Source organism: Natrix helvetica (assembly GCF_964273705.1).
Source record: "Natrix helvetica genome assembly, chromosome: 5".
NCBI lineage: Eukaryota > Metazoa > Chordata > Lepidosauria > Squamata > Natricidae > Natrix > Natrix helvetica.
This window is the reverse complement of record NC_138551.1, coordinates 52501030-52522593: the sequence shown is the minus strand read 5'-3', so window position 1 is coordinate 52522593 and position 21564 is coordinate 52501030. Positions and strand designations below refer to the sequence as shown.

The window sequence follows — 21564 nt, the reverse complement described above, 5'->3', positions numbered from 1 at the left end:
GAAGAACTATTTACTTGCTACTGTAACCAAGCAGTTGGTTGCTTTCTCCCAATTATGAATTGTATATTTTAAAAAGAATCACAGACAAATAAGGCTATAAATATAATTATTTTATTTGAGTTTGGGGGGAGGGAGATAAACGGTGTAAAACATTTACATCACTTACACTGTTAATGTGTGGTCCTGGCTATTCCAATATGTTATTGAGCTCATTGGGAAATGCAAAAAAGCAAGAGGGCTTTTCGTACTACAGATGAGGCATGTCCACTTCCCTGCTCAACATACTGGGTTTAAAAGCAAGACCCCGAAGTCTGTTATCTCTCAGCAAGGCTGTTCTTGGATTCCACATACTCCAATGCTGCCGCCTTCACAGCCTGGATGGTTTCCATGGTGCCATACTTCTTCTCATACTCCAGATAGCGTTTAAAGAAAAACTTCATCTTCTTTGCTGTTAAATTTAGGTGAATCACTCTTTCAAAAATATCCCTGTGAAAAACCCAAAATAATGTTTAGAATAACAGTTTTAATCTGATATTTTATTTCTATTTAAAATGACTAAAATTGTTAGATTGCTTTCTCCTATGTATAGGAGATATATTTCTAGAGCAAATTCTTTAGGTTTCTCATTGTTAAGTGTTAATAATGTTTCCTTGCCAAAATCAAGTCACTCTGCTTGCTTTAGTTTTAAGCTAATACACATTCCCAAGCTTACATTTGCATCTTTGCTGGAAATTAAGAATCCTAACCTTCCTACATGTGTTAGTACTCACCGGACTTCTTTTTGGCTTCCATGTTTTATCATTACGTCTATGTACACTGACCAGACGTCTGTACGTTTAGGGTATGTGCTCAGCATGTTTTCAAACATGGCCTTGCCGTGTTCTGCATCACCAAACTGAAACTCTAACTGTGCCAGCTTTGAAATCACATCCACATCTGCAACAAAAAAGAAGAAGCAAGGATTATTTAAAGGATTATTTCCAGCAGTCATTATTAATTCTGCCTGAAGTTTGAAGGTGTAACTATTATTTAGAAATATATGGTTAGCTACATCCTCACTAAAAGAATTTTCAGAGCAGATTAGCGAACAAGATGGAAAGGTCTACTCTTTTGTGAAATATGCACTGTTCCTTGGGATGCTCAAAATTGTTTCTGTCTATTGGCATGAAAGAAAAAAAGAATGTATTAAGAAATGAAGGTGAAGAAATGGAAATGAAACAAAATGACTGAAAGAGACAAAGATAAGAATGATTACAGAATATAGATAATACAGATATTAATCTACTCCAATCTAAATGGAAGTCCAATGAGGAAGATATAGACAACACTATTCAAGAAAAAAGGAAAACAAATAACTCTTACGCTCTTTGTCTGGCAAGCATTTCAGTGCCCGTGGCATAAGTCTGTGAGCTGCCTCCACCAAACCACGCTTCAGAAGAAAAGTGGTGTACTTTACCCACACAGACTTTACTTGACGGAAGCGTTTCAGCATTGTATTATATAGGTCCTCAGCTTCCTAAATACGTCAAAAGAAAGGATAAAGAATCATCCTAAATATGCAAAATCTTTTTATTTACATTGCTCCTAAATTACAAAGGATAATCTAGCTCTTGTTCTCACAAAAACCCCTAGTTTTCCTATCCTATCTTACAATAATTATAGAAATGGGTAGTAGCTACTTTTGTGCTAGGAGATTTAGATATTTATGTGGGGATGAAGCTAAATAGGCATGGCTTCAAAATAGCTGCCTTCTGTTTTATTTCAGTCTTAAAAGTTCTATGCTATAATAATGTTACCCAGGCTTTGATGATTAAACACAGGCTCAGAATGCTAACTGCTATTCCACAATTGGACAGAAATTCTAAATTCAGTTCTAAAGAGTTGAAGGCTACATCTTCTCTCATATTTAGAAAAATAAAAAATATACATTAAGCCTGTGTGCCTTATTCAACAAGGTGCTTCACTGAACACAGGCTAAATATACAACTACATGTCCTGTTTCTTCATCGTCAACTGCCAATTCTGCAATTTTAGAATATAGATTTCATAGGTCTTAAGAGTGCATCATTTTGCATTCAATAATCTGGACAAGAGCAGTAATCTTGACATTGAAAAGAGCAACACAGAGAGAAGATTTCTGCTGCTTCCGCAAACAGAGGCGGCATCTACAAGCCCAAAATGTTAAGGGAAGTCTAGGACAAGCCAGAGCAGACTAGGTGCATTCTTTCTTGAAATAAAACAGATATCCTTCCTGTCATATACACATAGATGAATAAAAGTGAGCATTCTTTTTATCATGCTGCTATAATTGGCATCACCTTATATTTCTCTGACGCGCTGTAGATGTCTGCCAATTGCTGAAAGACCTTCAGAGGCTCATTGTACTGAACTGCCCTTTCAAAAACTTTCATCAGTCCTTCCTCTGTGCCATACATGTTCTCCAGGTTCAGCAAAGCGACCCACACATTCAGTTTCTCTTGTTCCTCTCTGAAGGAGAAAGAAAGCAACATTCACTACAAAGATCAAAGCTCTTGATTTTGCTTTTGATGTTGATATTCCTTGTGGCTAGTTTATACTTGTGTATTTGGAGAAAAGTAAGAGAAAAAAGTTGCATGTTTCCTTTACGCTGCAAGCATCTTAAGGTCCACAATATAATATGGAGATGAACTGTTACCAAGGAAACTGAAAATCAACAAAAGAACAAAAGTCACCTAAAGGAGATAGTTTTTAGTGCCCTTTCTGCAACAGCTCTAGCTTTCTCGATCTCTGTAGCTTGGAGATGAAAAGCCATGAATTGCAACCAAAGGATGGAGCTGTCAGGACTGCTGAGGACCAAGCGGTCAAAGTCATCTGCTGTCTGCGGCTGTCGCTTGGGATCCATCAGGGCAGCTTCCAGCTTGGAGAGTTCTTTCTCTGCCTTTTGCTTCTCCAGCTCCTGTTTCTTTTTTGTTTGCTTCTTGGCCTTAAAGAAAGAAAAGGGAGAAAAAGAAAGGCCTTCATCACTGGAACACCTGTAGTGCTGCAGGAGAAGACAAAGTGGGGGGCCTCCAAGAACCAGAGACTACTCTCTGGGGTACTTAGAAGGCTCAATTAGACTAGAGACTCAGAAGTTTACTATTGTTGTTACAGAAGGATGACCCTCTGTGTCTCTTTCTAAGTTATTCTTAGCACCAGTAGTGCCACAAGAGTTCCCATGTTTCATTTGTTTTTTTAGTGTTGTGAAAACGGTGCAGCAACTTTAAAAAGTAAAAAAAAAAACAGACATAAAAAATAGCTATGTCTACAAAAGTATTCGCTTTTCATAGTTACATACCTCATAACCTGTTATTATGTATATGTGCACGGAAATGCTTTATCCAAGACATTCTTCACCATGATCACTTAACATTATAAAGAAAGGAATATCTCCTCTCCCTCCCCCCCCCCCCCAGTGTGTGTGTGTCTCACAGACTCTTCAACTAGATGGGCCTTTTTACCAAAAGGTTAACTGCAACTACCTACTAACTGCCATTGCATAGAAATTAATCCCAAGAGCAAACAATGCAGAGATTCTGTACCATGGATTCGGCATCATTTTCTTCCTCACTGTCTGAGCTCTGCTCCTTTGGAATCAATGTGGTTCCATCCAGCACGTTTAAGCCCTCCTCCCACATAAAGCTGGTTGAAACCGTCAGTCGTGGAACTTCTTTTCCCTGCTGATAAACAAGCAGAAATATATACTCACATCAACCATCCCACTCAGTACAAAGACATGGCTTCCACCATGCCGAAAGACCTATCTCTTTCTCGCAGCCTTTTACCTTAGACTTCTTCTTATGCTTCTTTTCCTTCTCCTCTTCCTCCCGGTAATAAACCTCCACACCACTATCACCGTCCTCAGTACAATTAGCTCTCTTTTTTGCTGGCGTTACTTCCTGTCATTGAAGGAAAAGGAAGTGTTAAACAATGGTTTTTAAAACGTTTCCTAATCAAGCCTAAAATCTCTTCCAGGATAGATACCCGCTCGCTTTCAGAGCGCTTCCTCCTTTGATTTCTTGATTTCTGGGAGGGCGTTTCCGTTTCACTACATGGCTTTTCATCACATGGAATAATGCTTGGCTTCCCTGTGTCTTCAGGAAGGAGAGAGAGCTCCACAAGGTTCTCCCGTCTGTTTATGCTGCAGAACGATTAGAACATAGGGAATGATAGGAGAAAGAAGAACCAGCATAATTATGCAGTCTATAGTGTCCTCTTAAAATGCTTTACAGTTTTAATTTGTTCAGCTTCACGCCCTTTCAATAAGGTAGCAGTATGATTACTTAATAAAATGATTAACATCAAGTAAAACACATACACAATTCACCATAGTGCCACACCCTCTCTTAATTATACATTTTGCTGCCCACAAGGCCCATTCATTTTGCCACTTCAGAGGAACTGTGGTTTGAGGAAAACACCCTGCTTACCTGAGAACTTTGGCAGTGAGGAGCTGATCTGTATGTATATACTTCATGCAGAGCGAATGATCTGGCACAAAGAATGGGGTGACATATTGAAGGGAAATTCGACCCACCACTGAATCAGACAACCTGTCAAGAAAGAAGACTGTAACTTCTTCAAGTGTACTTCAAAAGGTAAAACACACACTTTGAAATGGTGCCCATGATACGGCTAAAAAAATACAAGTCCATGGCCATAACAAGATTACAGAAGCTACACTTATGTGGGGAATGCTACATATTTGAAGGATGTAAGTCTATATTTCTCTAGTTGCCGTAGGGGGTTGAAGGAACAGTGTTTTTTCAAGCACAAACAATTTTCTTCAAAAAGAGATGGTAAAAATCTTCCTGCTTTAAGGAATGTATCTGCATATTAATTAAATCTGGTAAGATGCAAACAGACACACACACACACACACACACAAGGAGGCATACACAGAAGTGAAATAGTATCTCTATTTACTTTTATGATCACAAACAAAACTCACCCCAAAGAGATGCCTGATGCTGTAATGGATTTGACGTAGCCTCTGATGAGTTGATCGTTCTGAATGTTATCAAGAGAAGCAATTTCAGGATCCTCAACTTTCTGATGGCCTTTAGGATTTATCCTAAAATAAACAGGAGAATGAGTGAAGAGCCTTCTTCCTGCGTAGGCAAAATAAATTAGAATGACAAACCCCATGCTCTTCTCTAAATGCACATTTATAATACAATGGAATTGTATTAAGACTAAGAGCAGGTTTCTTTTCTGAGTGTAGATGAGGCAGTATTTCCTTACCTGGATGGTCGGAGGGATACTTTTACAGCATTGTCTTCAATGGAAAGAATATAACATCTATATAGAAGATGGGGGGAAAAGTAACTTCAGATGTGATTATCTCTACTAAAAGAAAAAGTTGATTACGCTATACATGCCTTAGATGTATCATGCTGGAGCATCCCAAAACATTGTAGTTATTGGATATTGGCATTTGGAGATATTTGGAAGACATGGTTCAGAATAAAGTGGCAAAATTATCAAATGTTGTCTAAAGGATCATGCAACGCCTTAACTAAAACTCATGCACTAGTTTTGATTTGTTTCTTTTCAGGCAATTCAAGGATGATATCTACATTCGGAAAGGTTTAGACTTGGGGTGGTTGAAGTATCACATTTTCTAATTAAAGCTGTTTTGCCTATTGCAATAATCATCAGAGAATCTCTTACATTTCTTAGTGTCCATAGAAATCCAACTGTTTGGGACCGTGAAGCGGAATTTTCTTAAGAATGTATCTAAGGTTTGGAAATTGCTTCCAGGAAAGGTTAAACTTCTTCCTCTTTTAATGAACTTTTCAAAATTAGTTTTTAAAAATTATATATTTAAAATCACAGATGAAATTGCTGTTATTATTTTTTGTCGTCATTCTAATAGTTTGTGAATTGATGCTTTCACCCTTCCCTTTTATAGTCAGCCACCTTGAAGTTGTTTTTTTTTAGGGAAGCACAGGGTGTTTAAAATAAAAGAATTATTTTCTAACATTATTCCTGAGCAAGGATCCTTCTTGAAATATTGGCAGTCAAAACAAAAGACTGGTTTTCAAAGTAGCTTAAGAAAATCAATGATCTGAAAATGGAAATTCAAAATGTAGGTTTGTAACAACCTGTCATCCTTCATATATTCTGGAAGCTTAATTCCTTCCCAGGCTTCCAAAGGTTGCATCTGTTAAGGTCGTAACCAGTGGTGGGTTTCAAATTTTTTTGGAACCTACTCTGTGGGTGTGGCCTCCTTTGTGGGAGTGGCTTGCCGGCCAAGTGACCTGGTGGGAGTGGCTTGGCAGTCATGTGACCAGGTGGGCATGGCTAACTTGGAAAATGTGGTGAAACTCACTTAACGATGCTCTTGCTTAGCAACCAAAATTTTGGGCCCAATTGTGGTCATAAGTTCTTTTTCTTTCTTTCTTTCATCTCTCTCCCACTTTCTTTTTTTCTTTTTCTTTTTCTCTCTCTCTCTGGCTCTTTGTCTCTCTCTCCCTCTCTCCCTCTCTGTCTCCCTCTGTCATTTTCTCTGGGTGTCTATCTGTCTGTCTCTCTCTCTGTATCTCTGTCTCTCTCTCCTCCTTCCCCCATCTCTGTCACTCTGTGTGTGTGTGTCTGTCTGTCTCTCACTCACTCTGTGTGTGTGTGTGTGTGTGTCTGTCTCTGTCTCTCCCTCTGTCTCTCTCCCCTTCCTTCCTCTCTCTCTGTCACTCTGTGTATGTGGGTGTGTCTGTCTCTCACTCATTCACTTAATCACTCACTCTGTGTGTGTCTCTCTATCTTTCTCTCCCTCCCTCCCCCTCTCTGTCTCTCTGTGTGTGTGTGTGTGTGTCTGTCAGTCTCTCTGATTCCCTCCCTCACTCCCTCTCTCTGTTCCTCTCTCTGTCTGTCTGTCTGTCTCACTCACACACACACACTGTGGTCACCTTGTTGAGTGTTCCAATCACATTTGAAACACTCAACAACTGGCCTGCATTTATGGTATTTTGCAGCATTCTGCAGTCATAGGACCAAAATATATGCTTTTAACCATATATTTTGGTCCTATGACTGCAGAATGCTGCAAAATACCATAAATGCAGGCCAGTTGTTGAGTGTTTCAAATGTGATTGGAACACTCAACAAGGTGACCACAGTGTGTGTGTGTGTGTGAGTGAGACAGACAGACAGAGAGAGAGAGGAACAGAGAGAGGGAGTGAGAGAGGGAATCAGAGAGAGACTGACAGAGTCTGACAGAATCAGAGAGGTACTTTTAACTACCTGGCAGCGGCGTTTTTCCTTGGGGGGCTCCTTAGAACATCCCAAGACTTCGGAGGGAAGCCTCCAGCCCGGAGCAGGAGCAAAGCCCCTTTTCCAACTGGCCTTTCCTCGCTTGGAGGGCTTTGGAGGGAAGCTTCTGCATAAGCCCGGCCGAGTGACAACAAGTTCCCACCGTTACGAAGCCTCGGAGGCTGTAATTTTCTGAGCTGTGCGCGCGCGCCTGTTTTCCACGGCGTGGAGCAGCAGCGAGGTTTGTGTGGCCGGCAATCACTCCAAATGCCATCCGGGAAGACGAGGAACGTGAGGGGGGACCGTTGACGGCCTCCGCAATCATCGCTCGCCTCGCAGAGCCTCGCTGCTGCTCCACGCCGTGGAAAACAGGCGCGCGCACACAGCTCAGAAAATTACAGCCTCCGAGACTTCGTAACGGCGGGAACTTGTTGTCACTCGGCCGGGCTTATGCAGAAGCTTCCCCCCGAAGCGTTCTGAGCCTCGGAGGCTGTAATTTTCTGAGCTGTGCGCGCGCGCCTGTTTTCCACGGTGTGGAGCAGCAGCGAGGCTCTGTGAGGCGAGCGATGATTGCGAAGGCCGTCAACGGTCCCCCCTCGCGTTCCTCGTCTTCCCGGATGGCATCCTGAGTCATTGCCGGCCACGCAGAATCTCGCCGCTGCTCCACGCCGTGGAAAACAGGCGCGCGCGCACAGCTCAGAAAATTACAGCCTCCGAGACTTCGTAACGGCGGGAACTTGTTGTCACTCAGCCGGGCTTATGCAGAAGCTTCCCTCCGAAGCGTTCTGAGCCTCGGAGGCTGTAATTTTCTGAGCTGTGCGCGCGCGCCTGTTTTCCACGGCGTGGAGCAGCAGCGAGGCTCTGCGAGGCGAGCGATGATTGCGGAGGCTGTCAACGGTCCCCCCTCGCGTTCCTCGTCTTCCCGGATGGCATCCTGAGTCATTGCCGGCCACGCAGAATCTCGCTGCTGCTCCACGCCATGGAAAACAGGCGCGCGCGCACAGCTCAGAAAATTACAGCCTCCGAGACTTCGTAACGGTGGGAACTTGTTGTCACTCACCCGGGCTTCTGCAGACGCTTCCCTCCGAAGCGTTCTGAGGGAGGAAGGGCCAGTTGGGAAAGGGGCTTTGCTCCTGCTCCGGGCTGTAATTGCGCCTATGTTTTCCACGGCGTGGAGCAGTGGCAAGGCTCTGCGCAGCCAGCGATGATTCCGGAGGCCATCAATGGGGGGCAGGGTCCCCCCTCATGTTCCTCATCTTCCCGGATGGCCCCCGGAATCATCGCTGGCTGCGCAGAGCCTTGCCGCTGCTCCACGCCGTGGAAAACATACGCGCAATTACAGCCCGGAGCAGGAGCAAAGCCCCTTTCCCAACTGGCCCTTCCTCCCTCAGAACGCTTCGGAGGGAAGCGTCTGCAAAAGCCCGGGCAAGTGACAATAACTTCCCACCGTTACGAAGCCTCGGAGGCTGTAATTTTCTGACCTGTGCGCGCGCGCCTGTTTTCCACGGCGTGGAGCAGCAGCGAGGCTCTGAGAGGCGAGCGATGATTGCAGAGGCCGTCAATGGTCCCCCCTCGCGTTCCTCGTCTTCCCAGATGGCATCCTGAGTCATTGCCGGCCACGCAGAATCTCGCCGCTGCTCCACGCCGTGGAAAACAGGCGTGCACGCACAGCTCAAAAAATTACAGCCTCCGAGACTTCGTAACGGTGGGAACTTGTTGTCACTCACCCGGGCTTCTGCAGAAGCTTCCCTCCAAAGCCCTCCAAGCGAGGAAAGGCCAGTTGGGAAAGGGGCTTTGCTCCTGCTCCGGGCTGTAATTGCGCCTATGTTTTCCACGGCGTGGGGCCACGGCCAGAAGACAAGGAACAGCAGTGGCGGCGGGGAGTCAGCCCCGATGCAAAAAACGCCAAGGGGGCGGGGCAGGAAATTACTTCCGGGTTCATTCTTCAACCGGATCGTGCGATCCGGTGCGATCCAGTAGAAACCCACCACTGGTCGTAACAGACTGAAATGCATCAGGTTGGAGAAGACTGCTCTAAGCAACCAGCACACACATCTCAAGATGAACTGGTTAATTTTAAGCTGTTTGGCATTGATATTACACTGATGTATTTCACAAGCCAAAATGCAATATAAAATTTCCATGCTAAAAGTAAGGAATAATCAGGAGACAATCATTGCTAAAGATCATTACTTTCAGTTATTTAAAGCTTTTGCAGAAGGCTCTTACCTGACTATTTTTCCAACACTGAATTCTTCAAGCGGTTGTTCTGTGTATGAATCGTTTAGGTGGAAAAGACTGACTCTGCCAATCCTCCCAAATGGAAGGATAATATGCAGACCAACATGGGGAATCACTCGTTTCACAGTGCCCAGTGCAATTGTTCCTTTCTCCAATGAACGAGTGCCTGAGGAAATCCAGATCAGACGCTACAGATAACTGTTATAGAATACATTTTCTTTTACCTTTAAGATATTTGAGGCTGTGGATTTCTAGTCTTAATTTTCAAGCATGCCTTAGCTTCGATCAACTCCTAAATACCAAAGGTTTCATCCATTCCCAATTATGAGTGCTAGAAGTTCTACCATAGTATGCAAAAAGATTATCAAATTACCAGTAACAGAAACAAAATATACTATAATCTCTGTAACATTTAATCCCAGTAAATGGACTTGGCAGCTTTTTCCTGGCTCCAGGCACCATACCCAATTATTGCAATTTGGCACGGAAATACCTATTTGTCTGATTTTAATACACTGATCACTATTTAAGTATACCTGTTAGTGACAGAGCAAGTTTGGTTCCAGAAATATCACAATCTGTCACTGTTGCAATCAATGCCTGTCCTTTTTTGAAGCATTTCCTGGCATGTTTTATATTCTATAGAAAAAGAAATATAGACATGACTATCAAAAAGTGCTCACAATACTTGCAAAAAAATGCTTAGTTTTCAAGCAATACACAGTAAATATGTAATTATACAATAAACATGTAGTTTTAGGCATATGGTTAATTCCTGAAAAATATTTAGTGCTACTACAAGAGCTTTTCTTGAGCTCTTTCCTGCAGAGTTAAGTCTAAGCACAGGCTTCAAGCTATGGCAAACGATCGATAAGAAATCTCAAAGTTTCTCATATGAATAACCAAACAAAAGCTTCATGTGTCTACTTTGGGTCCTTAACACCCAAAGAATGGAAAAAGCCTTTTACAGGAAGATTACAGGCCATGTAAGAATGCAGGAGTCACAGAAGACGGCATAACTAGAATGGAAACGTAAAAAAATCTGTGTTAGCGCAGTGGTACAGGCTAACTTACTGCTGACTTCAGCAGTTTGATTCTCACTGGCTCAAGGTTGACTCAGCCTTCCATCCCTCTGAGGTTGGTAAAATGAGGACCCAGATTGTTGGGGCAATATACTGTCTCTGCAAACTGCTTAGAGAGGGCTGTAAAGTATTATGAAGCTGTATATAAGTATGTGTGAAATGAGTCAGTGGAGAGGGGCAGTGCCTTACAAAAATACAAAAAAGGGCAAACTGATAGTCAACAGTCACCAAATACTTAGATTAACTCCGAAGTGTCATCCGTAGGGCTAAACTAACTCATGCTGATTGCTTTTTGTCCTGCAAAAAAAAGACTCACAATACTAAACACTCGTTCAGGAAGGTTGGTGTAGGAACTCTATGCCTCTAATGGTGACTTCATGAAATGGTGGTACCAAAACCACCATTTGTATTATGCATGTTGTGGGGATTTTATGGGATCTGATTAGATTTTATCAGATTAACAAAAATTTTAATAGCACAGAAATAGGAAACAGAATTATAATCAGGACATAATATACCAAGATGTAAGATTGCTGTAAAATATTTTAAAGGTAATGACTCTCACATAATGATAAATTTTCATAGTAGTCTCCTAAAATGTGCTTAAGGATACTGAACCTCTTATCCTTCAGCAATTACCTTGGGATTTGATGAAAGCAGCAGCTGCAGAATTCTCCCTCTGATGGTGGGACTAACCTCCACCTCCAGCCGTTTCTTTAACACATTGTACTGAGAACATATACAACACAGACTTCAGCATTTCATTGGAAAAAGACAGATAATTTCAACGTAACCTCCAACAACAGGTTCTAAAAACCTTTTGAGAATTTCAGCATTACCTGCACTTAATCTCACACACATATGCACATAAAACTAAGTAAAAAGTAAAACTCTTAACTCCTAACTCTTCAATGTAATAATTTTGGAGGAAAGGATACAAATTATTTTTTTAACTATGCACTTCTCATTTTATTTTTCTCAAAAGTTAAAAGGTAAGAGGAAAAAATCTCCACTGTACAGATGTTGAGAAATTCTAAATCTCACATTCTTAACATAGCATGTCACCGTCTGCCCAGGTTTCAGTGGTTCTTCTGGACTGTCATTTTCAGCATTCAAGGTCACTTTGCTTTCCTCTTTCAGTTCACTGATCGTGAGAGAAAGTAAAATAGTTATGCCCAGGCATTCTACTTTGGCATTCCAATATTTTCCTTTTCGGCAAAGTATCTTCTAGTTCATACTTAGGAACAAGCAGCTGCAAGGCCACAGGTGTATTCAAATCCCAAGACAGGTGCAGGTAACCCTTGACTTACAACCACAACTGAGCCCAAAATTTATGTTGTTAAGTGAGACATTTAAGTGAATTTTGTCCCATTTTATTACCTTTTTTGCCACAGTTGTTAAGTGAATCACTGTAATTGATCAATTGGTAACATGGTTGTTAAGTGAATATGACTTCCCCATTGATTTTGCTTATCAAAAGGTTGATCATGTGGCCTTGGTAAACAGCAATGGTCATAAGAAAGGATCAGTAGCCAAGCATCTGAATTTTGATTACATGATCATGAGGATGCTACAAAAGTATGAAAAACAGTCATGATTCACTTTTTTCAGTGCCGATGCAACTTTGAATGGCCACTAAATGGGCCACTATTGTAAGTCTACCTGTATTACAAATGTATTTAAATCTAACATTATGGATTATTTAGAAATACTTGTTCAGATTAGAAAACACAACCGTAATCTATGAATAATGGCTAGAAAGGAAAGTTTACAGAGTGGATTATATTTTAAATATGTTCTGACTAAGCACTGTATTGAAAGATTTCCTTACCTTGGTCGGATGCTGAGCTCTAGGAATGTACGGGTGAAGTAGGTGTGGGTAATGGGCAAATATCTGTAAGTTCAGAGCGTATGACCATATAAATATCATTTGGAATTGTGAAAAATAGAGCAGCAAATGCATTCATCTAACACACTAATAAATACACCATCCCATAGCTTTTCACCTGTTAATCTTAAGATTACATTAATCATTTTCAGGGAAACGATTAAAAGGGAAAATAAAACATTTGCAAAAAATAAAAGAAAAATATACACAATGCAAGAAATTCCTATACTTATGCCTATCTGAAACACTGATTTTTGTCCAGAAGGAAAATTGTTCTTCAATTATATAAAACTTATTCTCAAGAATCTAAAAGCTTGCACGTCCAGTATCTGTCAAACACATTGACAGTTATTCTCCAGGTTGCAGAAACATACATAACATACATTGTAAGACTGTCCCTGCAGTTATTTGGCAACATTTTGGAAGTAGTTTGCCATTGCCTCCTTCCTAGCCAGGGTTGAGAGAGTGTAACTGATGCAAAATTGCCCAGCTGGTTCTGTGCCTAAGGTGGAACTAGAACTCATGTTCTCCCAGTTTCTAGCCTGGTACCTTAACTAGTACACCAAATTGGCTCATAAGACCCTGAATCCCAATAAATACATTACAATACAAACATTTCAGATTTCTTTCTTTGGTAAATCTCCACGTTTTTAATTTAGTTCATACATTTGAAACAATAGAGATGCTTCTTAAACATTTCTATAATATATAAAACATAAATACAGAAAAACATATTTAAATTTAAAACACCGACTGCAGCTTTACAAGTGCTGTTCGTGGCAACTGATTATGATCACGTGGACAGATTTTCAATCCTTATCTCTGCTTGCTCCTAAAAAGACACCCTGACTCCTTGTGGCTTATAAGCAGCCACAAGGAGTTTTATCCATACAAAAGGGACCAAGCAATGTTATTATGTGTAAGATCTGACTCTAATACAGATGGGAAGGGGGAGGAGAAATCATGATTCTAGATTGAAATGGGTGGTACTTAGATGGGAATAGAGATCACAGCACTTAAAACACAGGGCCACACATGACTCGGGTCTAAATCCAAACTCATAGTAGCTGACTGGGTGATTTTGGTATTTCTACATGGCTCCGGGGAAAATTAGGAGATGGACAGGTATGTATTCCTGAAGGAAATTGGGAGAGGTAAGTAATCTAATAAGTAAACTTAACAAGAAAATTTTCTGGAACTAGGAGTAAAAATTAAAAACAAAACAGCAAATGCATGAGAAATGCTATGCTTGCTAGCCTGTTGAGCAACAATGAAAATAACTGTGAACCACAATACAATAAATATATAAAATGTTATCTTACTTGTGACTTTTAATGCCTCTTCCTCCAATCACCCGAGCAGTAATCTTCTGTCCAACTTTTAGTAATGATGTTGGAAAAGTGCCTACGGTAACATCATCCAGGATCTGGGATGCATGAATGGAGCCAGTCAACCGATCATTAAACGCCACTAAGACATGGGTGGGTTTGACAGACTTCACAATTCCACTGACTATGTCTCCTGGGCTTGGCAACTGTTTTGTTGCAAGTGATGTATCCTCTAGTGTCTCCGATTCATGACGTGATCTGATTACACTCTTCTTCTTCCCTGAACTTTGCATCGCAAGCACCATCCCATGATCACCAATCTGTGTGCTTTTCAGAACCACTTTGACGGACTGACCCGTCTTCAGTTTTTCAGAATCAAATCGGAATGTGTCATTCAAGTGAGAAGCCAGGGGAATTGCAGTCAGCTGACCTGTTCCTAACAAGGAAACAACTGCATGCTCTGTAGCCACGTGGTGGACAATAGCCTCATACTGAGAATTCGGGATTAACTGGAATATATAGAAGTTACAGTCAGAAAACCAAAGAAAAGTCTGTTATACCAGTAATATATTTGCTTTGCTCTATTTCAAGCTTACGTTTTACCCTTCTTTGAAAAAGCTTCAGGAATTTCACAACTTTTTGGTGATTTCTGGGAATTTATTAGAACTTTCTAGCATATAACATTCACAACTTTTAAGCTGTAAAAAAAGATCCCACAAACATTAAAAATAATAATTTTTAATGTTTTGGGGATCTTTTTCTGTAGCCTAAAAGTTTCAAATGTTATATGCTACAAAATTCCAATAAATTCCCAGATATGACTAAAAAGTCGTATCTTCTTCAAGACTCGCAACAAATGCTTGAGGTTTTGATGAAGGGATGCCCTTAGGATATTTACAGGCAGGCATCTATGTTGGATTTATTGTAACATGTGCCTAAAGGTTAAATAATATGTGAAATACTGTAACTTAAATCAACCACTACTTTTAAGTCCCTTTAAGACATAGGAAAGAACCAATATTTTTTTCTTTTCTGCTAGTATCTTATCTTTTAAAAAGATGTTATTATATAACCTACAGAAGCATTCCATTGTAGAGATTTGTCCATATCTGTAACTGTTAAGAGTAATGCATTTTCTGCAGTTTCATCATTACTAACGTAAACATGTATCTATTTTAGAGTTAAGTACTATATAAAAAAGAATAAGGATATCATACCTTCTTGGCTTTGAGAGACAGCAGTTCCTCTCGAAGAGATACATAGATTTTTGATTTCAGAAGATCAACACAGAGAACTACAGCTTTTGCTTTTTGACCTTCCAGAATACTTTTGCCTTAAAAAGACAATACTTAGATGAAGATAACTATTCCATGTTCAGCTAAAGAAAGCAACAATTAATGGTGCCCTAATAAATTAGCTAAATTATATAAAGAGCAAGCTCAATTCCCAGTGACTTCAGAAACATAAGTTTATTTGGCAACAATATGGAAGTGGTTAGCTATTATTTTCTTGAGGATTTTTTTTTTCTATTTCCCTCTCTATGCACTGGGCTTTTCTGATGGACTCAGAGTGCCAGATAGGTCCATCCCTGCTTAGCTTTTTGAGTTCAGCCAAAATTGGAAAACTGCTGCCATCTAATTGAGCTATAATTTTACTAGCACAGGGGAGGGAAATCCAACATTAACTGGATCACTTGTGTGCTCATTATCTCATTCCTTTTGCTCTGAAAAGATGTAACTCTATGGTAATCAGTGATTCATTTCCAGATAACAAACAAGATAGAGGGGATCAAACAAGAGCTGGGGAGGGGGGATAAATACTGTACCTCCAAGTTGGCTGTGAATGGCTATTACAGTCAAATCAGAAACACGTGGACCACTGAAAACTGCTGAACCATCAGCCTTAACTTCGGTAACTACCAATTCTAGCCTCTGTCCCACTTTCAATTTGGAGAGTTTCTTAGCCACACTGGAATCATCTGCCAATAAGGAGAACATGAATTAAATCTTATTTGCAAGTTGGTTTTTCATTCTGAAAGTATATAAAGTAAGTGTACATTTTACCTTCCACTTTTGACAAAAGTTTCAATGTCATAGCAATTAGGTTCTTCTAAAAAATTTCCTTAAGCTAATTCTCCCAGAATAAGACAAATATGCGGCCTCAAACTCCCTTTCAACTCCCTACAGTACTCGGCACTATATGAATAGTATTTATAAGAGCTGAAAGGGCAAAGCATTAATTCCTAGCAGTGAGGGGGGGGGGGGGGAGATGCAAGCTGAAGGCAGCGCCACCTGGTGGACCACAAGTTGCTTAGCACTGATTCATTTTAAGCCCCTTGAAAATTGGCTTCTTGTGTTTAACTTATTATGGAGATGAATGCAAAAGATTAACTGAGATATTTTCTTTTTTATGATTTGTCAAAATTCATTGTAAATGCAAACAGAAATTGCCAAATTGAACCCCTCTCTTTCTCTTTCTCTAGAAAGAGTGGGGGACAAAGTCATCATGCAACAACTTTTGTTTGAAACAGAATCCTGGCTTTCAATTTGTATTATTTTAAAAGATATATAAATGTTTGCATAGCTTCACAATGCAACGACTGTACTAGCAAGTGCAGACATAAGACTTTCACATGCCACCTTTGTGTTTCCAAACACTCTTACCTCTACTGCTCATGAAGCTCATAATCTCCTGCAGTTCATTAAAGTACTGTTCCAGTAGGCCAAAGCTCTCAGGAACAGGCCCCTCAACAGAGCACTCTGACATCTTCAGGGACAGCAAGATGCGCTGCTTCTCCTCATCAAAACTGGTCACCTTGGCAAGTACAGTTTGACCTACCACAAAATGGTCTTTGGTGTCTGTCACAAACTTGTCACTCATTGCCTGCAGTGACAAGGAGACAAGATACAATTATATCAACATCCACCCCAAGGTCTCTAAGAAGACAGCAATACAACCCAAATGGCTGATTAGGGCAAATTCTACTAGTTGCTGCAGTATTTGTTCTTCTACCCGATGCCTTTTGACTTATTTCTACTCCTCAGTATGTACCAGCATCAGTGACGTGCAGTCAGGTGAGGCACAGCCTCACCACTCTCATCATGAAAAAAAAGTAAAAGGAAAAAGCTGAGCTAGTTGCTGCCTCACCGTGGATGACTCTGCTTAACCTCACTGGTGCTCTCCCTCCCCAAGTGTAGTGACTTCCTCCCCAGGCCCCCATTCATTTCTCTCTCACACACACACAGCTGGATAAAACTATATAAAAATCTAGCCCAGCTTCACTGATTACAAGTTTGAAAAGGCAACGTGGCTCCACCTGCAATCAACTCTGCTTAACCTCACTGGTGCTCTCCCTCCCCAAGTGTAGTGACTTCCTCCCCAGGCCCCCATTCATTTCTCTCTCACACACACACAGCTGGATAAAACTATATAAAAGTCTAGCCCAGCTTCACTGATTACAAGTTTGAAAAGGCAACATGGCTCCGCCTGCAATCAAACTACACTTGGGGAGGGAGAGCACAAGCGAGCACTGAGGAGACCACAGGAGGAGGCAGGAAGCCAGGCAAAGAGCCATGCTGTAGTACACACACTTCCCCCCCCAGCCTCTTTCTTTTGGAAGGCTCTCAGCTCCCCTCCAGCTTCTCTGCCTCTCCTCTCACCCCAGCCTGCCAGCAGGAGGTGGTGGGTGGGCTTTATTGTGTTCCAGGCATTTCCCACCCAGACAGCAGGCTGCATTTGCAATGGTGGAGGTGTTTGGGAAAGGCAGCAGGGGAATGGGGGGGGGATGGCAGAGGAGCTGCTTTCAAGCCACTGGAAAAGATATCCAATCCAACTTTTGTGTGTGGGGGGGTTTGTTTGAGAGTGAGTGAGAGAAGGAAGGGGTAAGAGAGATAGTCCAATCCAACTTCTGTGTGTGTGTGTGTGTGTGTGTGTGTGTGTGTGTGTGTCTGTGTCTGAGAGAGGGGGAGGAAGGGAGAGAGGGAGGAAGGAGGGGAAGGAGAAGAAAAAGAAAAAGAAAGAAGGAGCAAAGGAGAAAAACAAATGCTGTCGCTTTAAATTGGAACTGAGCATGCCTGGCTGTGGAATTCTGGGAGTTGAAGTCCACAAGTCTAAAAATATTTGAAACCCAGCACTGTGTCAGTGCCTCACCAGTCATAAACCTCACCGCACGTCACTGACCAGCATACAGCAGGCTTGTTTGTGCTTTACATTTAATAGATAATGAAAGTTGCATAATTCCATTCCAAGCTGGATAATTTTATATACTTTGAAATTCTGGAATTTTTTTTTTTTTTTGGTTCCTGAATGCAAACCTTGCCTGCAGAATTCCAAGCTCTGTCTCTACTCATAATTTTTCTATTAAAGCCGTTCAAAATAAAAGTTTCAATTCCTAAAGTTGAACTGACAGTCGAACCAATAACCCAAAGATGTGGTGGGCTTCCCTTTAACAAATGTTCCTTTGCATTAATGTGAGGTTGGATTGGATGGCTTAAAAGTCTCTTTCCAGTTCTATGATTTTCTGAAGAATAATATGACATCTGTGTTAACCAATACCCCTCAACAAATGCATCTGAATAAAGCAATCATGATAATGAACACTGAAACGAGTCTTACCGATTTGGGGGCCAGCCCAGTCAAACCATAGGGAAACTCCACAAATACACCATAAGGCATGATGTTTCTCACAAAGCCAGTAAGCAGTATTCCAGGCTGGATATCAGCAAAACTCTTCACTACATGTTCACCCTTCATAAAGGAAATCAATGCTGGCTTTCTACTCAAAAGCTACATAATGAATTAAGGTTTTTTTTTTTTAAAAAAAAACACTTTCTTGTACTAGATAATAGAAACAAAATACTCCACCCAAGACTATCAATGTATTACAAGCTTAAAAAGTGCTATAGCTGACCGCACATTCCTGCATTGATCAGTCTTTTTAAACTAATGTCTTCACAGAGCCAGAATTCCCAGTTAGTGTGGTCCATCTGAAGGACAAAAGAGACTGGGGAAATATGAAATAAATCATGATGCAGACAGCCAACTGAATACAAGTCAGATGCCATGGGAGGAGAAACCAACCAATTCTCTTCACCCACCCAGAAATTTGGCTGGGAATCACAAGGCTTTGTAGGAACTCACTTTAGGTACGTGCTATTGCACTATATACGGTGGGAAATGGATTAAATCAAGCTTTGGCAAGAATTAAAAGGATACAATGTGACCTCCTTTGCTATGGAGGCATATAATCTTTTGGAGAACGTCACCTTCCTTGAGCCAGTGCCACCACAACCTGCTATTCGACACATGATCAGAAAGTTGTGCCATGGGAAGGTAGGCCGAAACATTGTTGGGTAGGATTGCAACTTCTAAGCCATCTTCTTTCTTGTTCAAAATTTTTACATCTACAATCTAAATAGCATAATTTAAAAAAAGAAACCAGAGGTTTTAGACCATTTTCAGTTTATAATGCAGTACCCAGAATCCCAGTGGAAATAACAAACAGGGTTTAGCTATTTAAAAAATAAATGTCTAGGAGCAGTAAGAATCTTTACTGAATCTCATATTTTATAAGGTTAAGTTCATCAAGCAACTCAACATTAGCTCATTACTGTATCTTTACAGAAACAAAGGGGCATTCTAGCATTTCCTGTGTCCATGTTTCTTTGTTGGAAATTAAGAAATAAAAACAAGGGAACTGCAAATGGTAAGATTAATACCAGAGCTGGTTGTGTTAATCAAAATCCCACTCTCTCGATTGCTTCCTTACAGGAGAAAAAATATTTTAATCTTTTAAAGTGATATGTGGGAGAAAGGATCAAAATTGAATTCCATGTCACTATTCAAAACTCACTCTCCCTCACTTTTTTCTTTTTTTCTCTAGAAAATTAGTAATTTTGTCAGGGTTGCTGAAATTGGAACCTTTCCTCCCACATATATCAGAGGCTGAAAAAATATCTCGAATTATCCCTGATGGTTTTAACGTTTGCCAATGGCATGCTTCTCAAGTAATAGAAAATAATTATTTTAGAAAACTACCTGTCCAGTTTTATATGCCATTTCACGGTCCTTTGAAATTTCTCTTCTTCCAGCATTCTTTGCAACAGCATCCTCTTCCAATCTGAATGACAGCAACAATCTTTCCTGCTCAGGCTCACATGTTAATACGGCCACCTTGACCACCTGTGATTTTTTTTAAAAAAAGAAAATCATTATAGTTAAGTATATCCAGGTCTATACACTGAGGAGCAATTTGCTATTCATATGAAACTGCTTTAGTAGCAAGCATGTACGTACACACAGCAGCCATACTGTCTGTGAACCGATCCACAATGAGGCGGGGTAAGAATTAGGACCCTTAGCTTAATCCATTTGGAACAGAGAATGAAGACTAAACAAAGTACAGACTAAAAAATACTGCTTCATTCTCTGATTGCTTTCAAAGAAATGTTGCAATTTAAGATGTCATTTTCTAGTTTCTAGAAAAGAAATCAGATTCCTGTTTTAATACCACAGGCTTAGTTTGGCTAACCAAACCAAGCCATGGTTATGGATTATTAATTGTATAACTAATTGTGGACAGAGCCATCAGGTACCAATGGATCCAGCATCAACTGATCACCACATTTATAGTCGCTATTAGATTCCGACTAATACTTTATAATACTAAATGCACAATTGCTATGTATTCCGTAATGACAGCATTATATAATTGCTCCTAAGCTCCCCTTTACATCCTATCTCTATTGTATTAGCAACTTCTTTACTTGGAAATTCCACAACTGTTCTTTGGACTTTTACTTACTATTTAATGGTTTTTTTCACACCATGATAACTTAAAAGTACTATTTTAAAAAAGATAAAAATATTCTACATTGCTATTTAGATTTTAAAATATTATTGCACGCATGTCAAGTCTGTTATACAAACATATGCATTTGAGGTAGCTGTTTTAAGTGCAATACTCAAGGGTATTTTTTTACTTCTATTAAGCACTTACCTGGCCTTCATAGAAGGCTTCTTGAGGAGCAGTTAAGGGGAGCAAACCAAGTTCATTAGTGGGTACTAAGCCCCTCACATCATTATAGAATTTCACAATGCAGCCAAAATCCTTAACACATGCAACAAAACCATGAGTGATCAGGCCTGGCTTGGCATCTTCAAAACTGTCAAGGACAGGGAGCTTGGAATTAACAAGGGTTCTCTTAAGAGTCAGAATAAGCTTCTTTGTTTCAGGATTGCAGACAAGTACCTGGAAAAGCAAGAGATTGCAAGAGATGTTTGTTAACAAACATAGTTTCAAGCCAGGTTATGACTAATTTATGCAATAGGAGGTAAATGCAATTGATGGACTCCCTAAATTCAAAAATATTAGTGTCACTAAAGCTGAAAGAAAACTGGGAAGTAATGTACTTCCTTACATTATAAATATAATAATGAACTAACCCTGAATGTAAGTAATTTCAAATGGAAGTAACCATTAACCTTCAGAGAAACTTTCCCCCAACTGGTACCTTTGAGATACTTTGGAATAATTTTACACTTGCCTACTTAGGAATGACTGTCAATAAAGTCAATAGATTTTAACTGTTTAACCTTGAGTTACGATGGATCAGGATTGCCATGTTAAATGATGCAATCTTAAAGTGTGACTCAAGTGACTGCATCACTTAGAGATGACACTCTCAGAAGTCCTGGTTGGCGTCATAACCCAAAGTTATGTGGGTTGCTAGGTTATGGGTCCCAGATAAGGAGTGCAGGG

The 21564-nt window shown here is 40.5% G+C and overlaps 1 protein-coding gene across 3 annotated transcripts in view; it reads right to left on the bottom strand.

Annotated features, from left to right (window-relative positions):
- Positions 1 to 89: 89 nt before the first annotated feature.
- The window catches only part of PDCD11 (programmed cell death 11), a 69776-nt gene continuing 48301 nt past the window's right edge, over positions 90 to 21564 (bottom strand). For 2 of the 3 annotated variants that reach the window (XM_081953710.1, XM_081953709.1), the window contains exons 13-36: positions 20803 to 21054; positions 19842 to 19985; positions 19020 to 19214; positions 18420 to 18590; positions 16469 to 16688; positions 15631 to 15783; positions 15023 to 15138; positions 13800 to 14314; positions 12421 to 12483; positions 11634 to 11733; positions 11229 to 11318; positions 10044 to 10146; positions 9496 to 9673; positions 5260 to 5316; positions 4967 to 5089; positions 4446 to 4568; positions 4000 to 4156; positions 3801 to 3914; positions 3558 to 3695; positions 2712 to 2962; positions 2319 to 2487; positions 1363 to 1516; positions 771 to 936; positions 90 to 486 (exon numbers count right to left, since the gene is read on the bottom strand). In XM_081953710.1, the coding sequence (XP_081809836.1) occupies positions 315 to 486; positions 771 to 936; positions 1363 to 1516; positions 2319 to 2487; positions 2712 to 2962; positions 3558 to 3695; positions 3801 to 3914; positions 4000 to 4156; positions 4446 to 4568; positions 4967 to 5089; positions 5260 to 5316; positions 9496 to 9673; positions 10044 to 10146; positions 11229 to 11318; positions 11634 to 11733; positions 12421 to 12483; positions 13800 to 14314; positions 15023 to 15138; positions 15631 to 15783; positions 16469 to 16688; positions 18420 to 18590; positions 19020 to 19214; positions 19842 to 19985; positions 20803 to 21054 (3924 nt within the window). In that variant the 3' untranslated portion in view covers positions 90 to 314. The remainder of the gene's footprint in view (positions 487 to 770; positions 937 to 1362; positions 1517 to 2318; positions 2488 to 2711; positions 2963 to 3557; positions 3696 to 3800; positions 3915 to 3999; positions 4157 to 4445; positions 4569 to 4966; positions 5090 to 5259; positions 5317 to 9495; positions 9674 to 10043; positions 10147 to 11228; positions 11319 to 11633; positions 11734 to 12420; positions 12484 to 13799; positions 14315 to 15022; positions 15139 to 15630; positions 15784 to 16468; positions 16689 to 18419; positions 18591 to 19019; positions 19215 to 19841; positions 19986 to 20802; positions 21055 to 21564) is intronic. The other variant, XM_081953711.1, reaches the window with a different exon arrangement.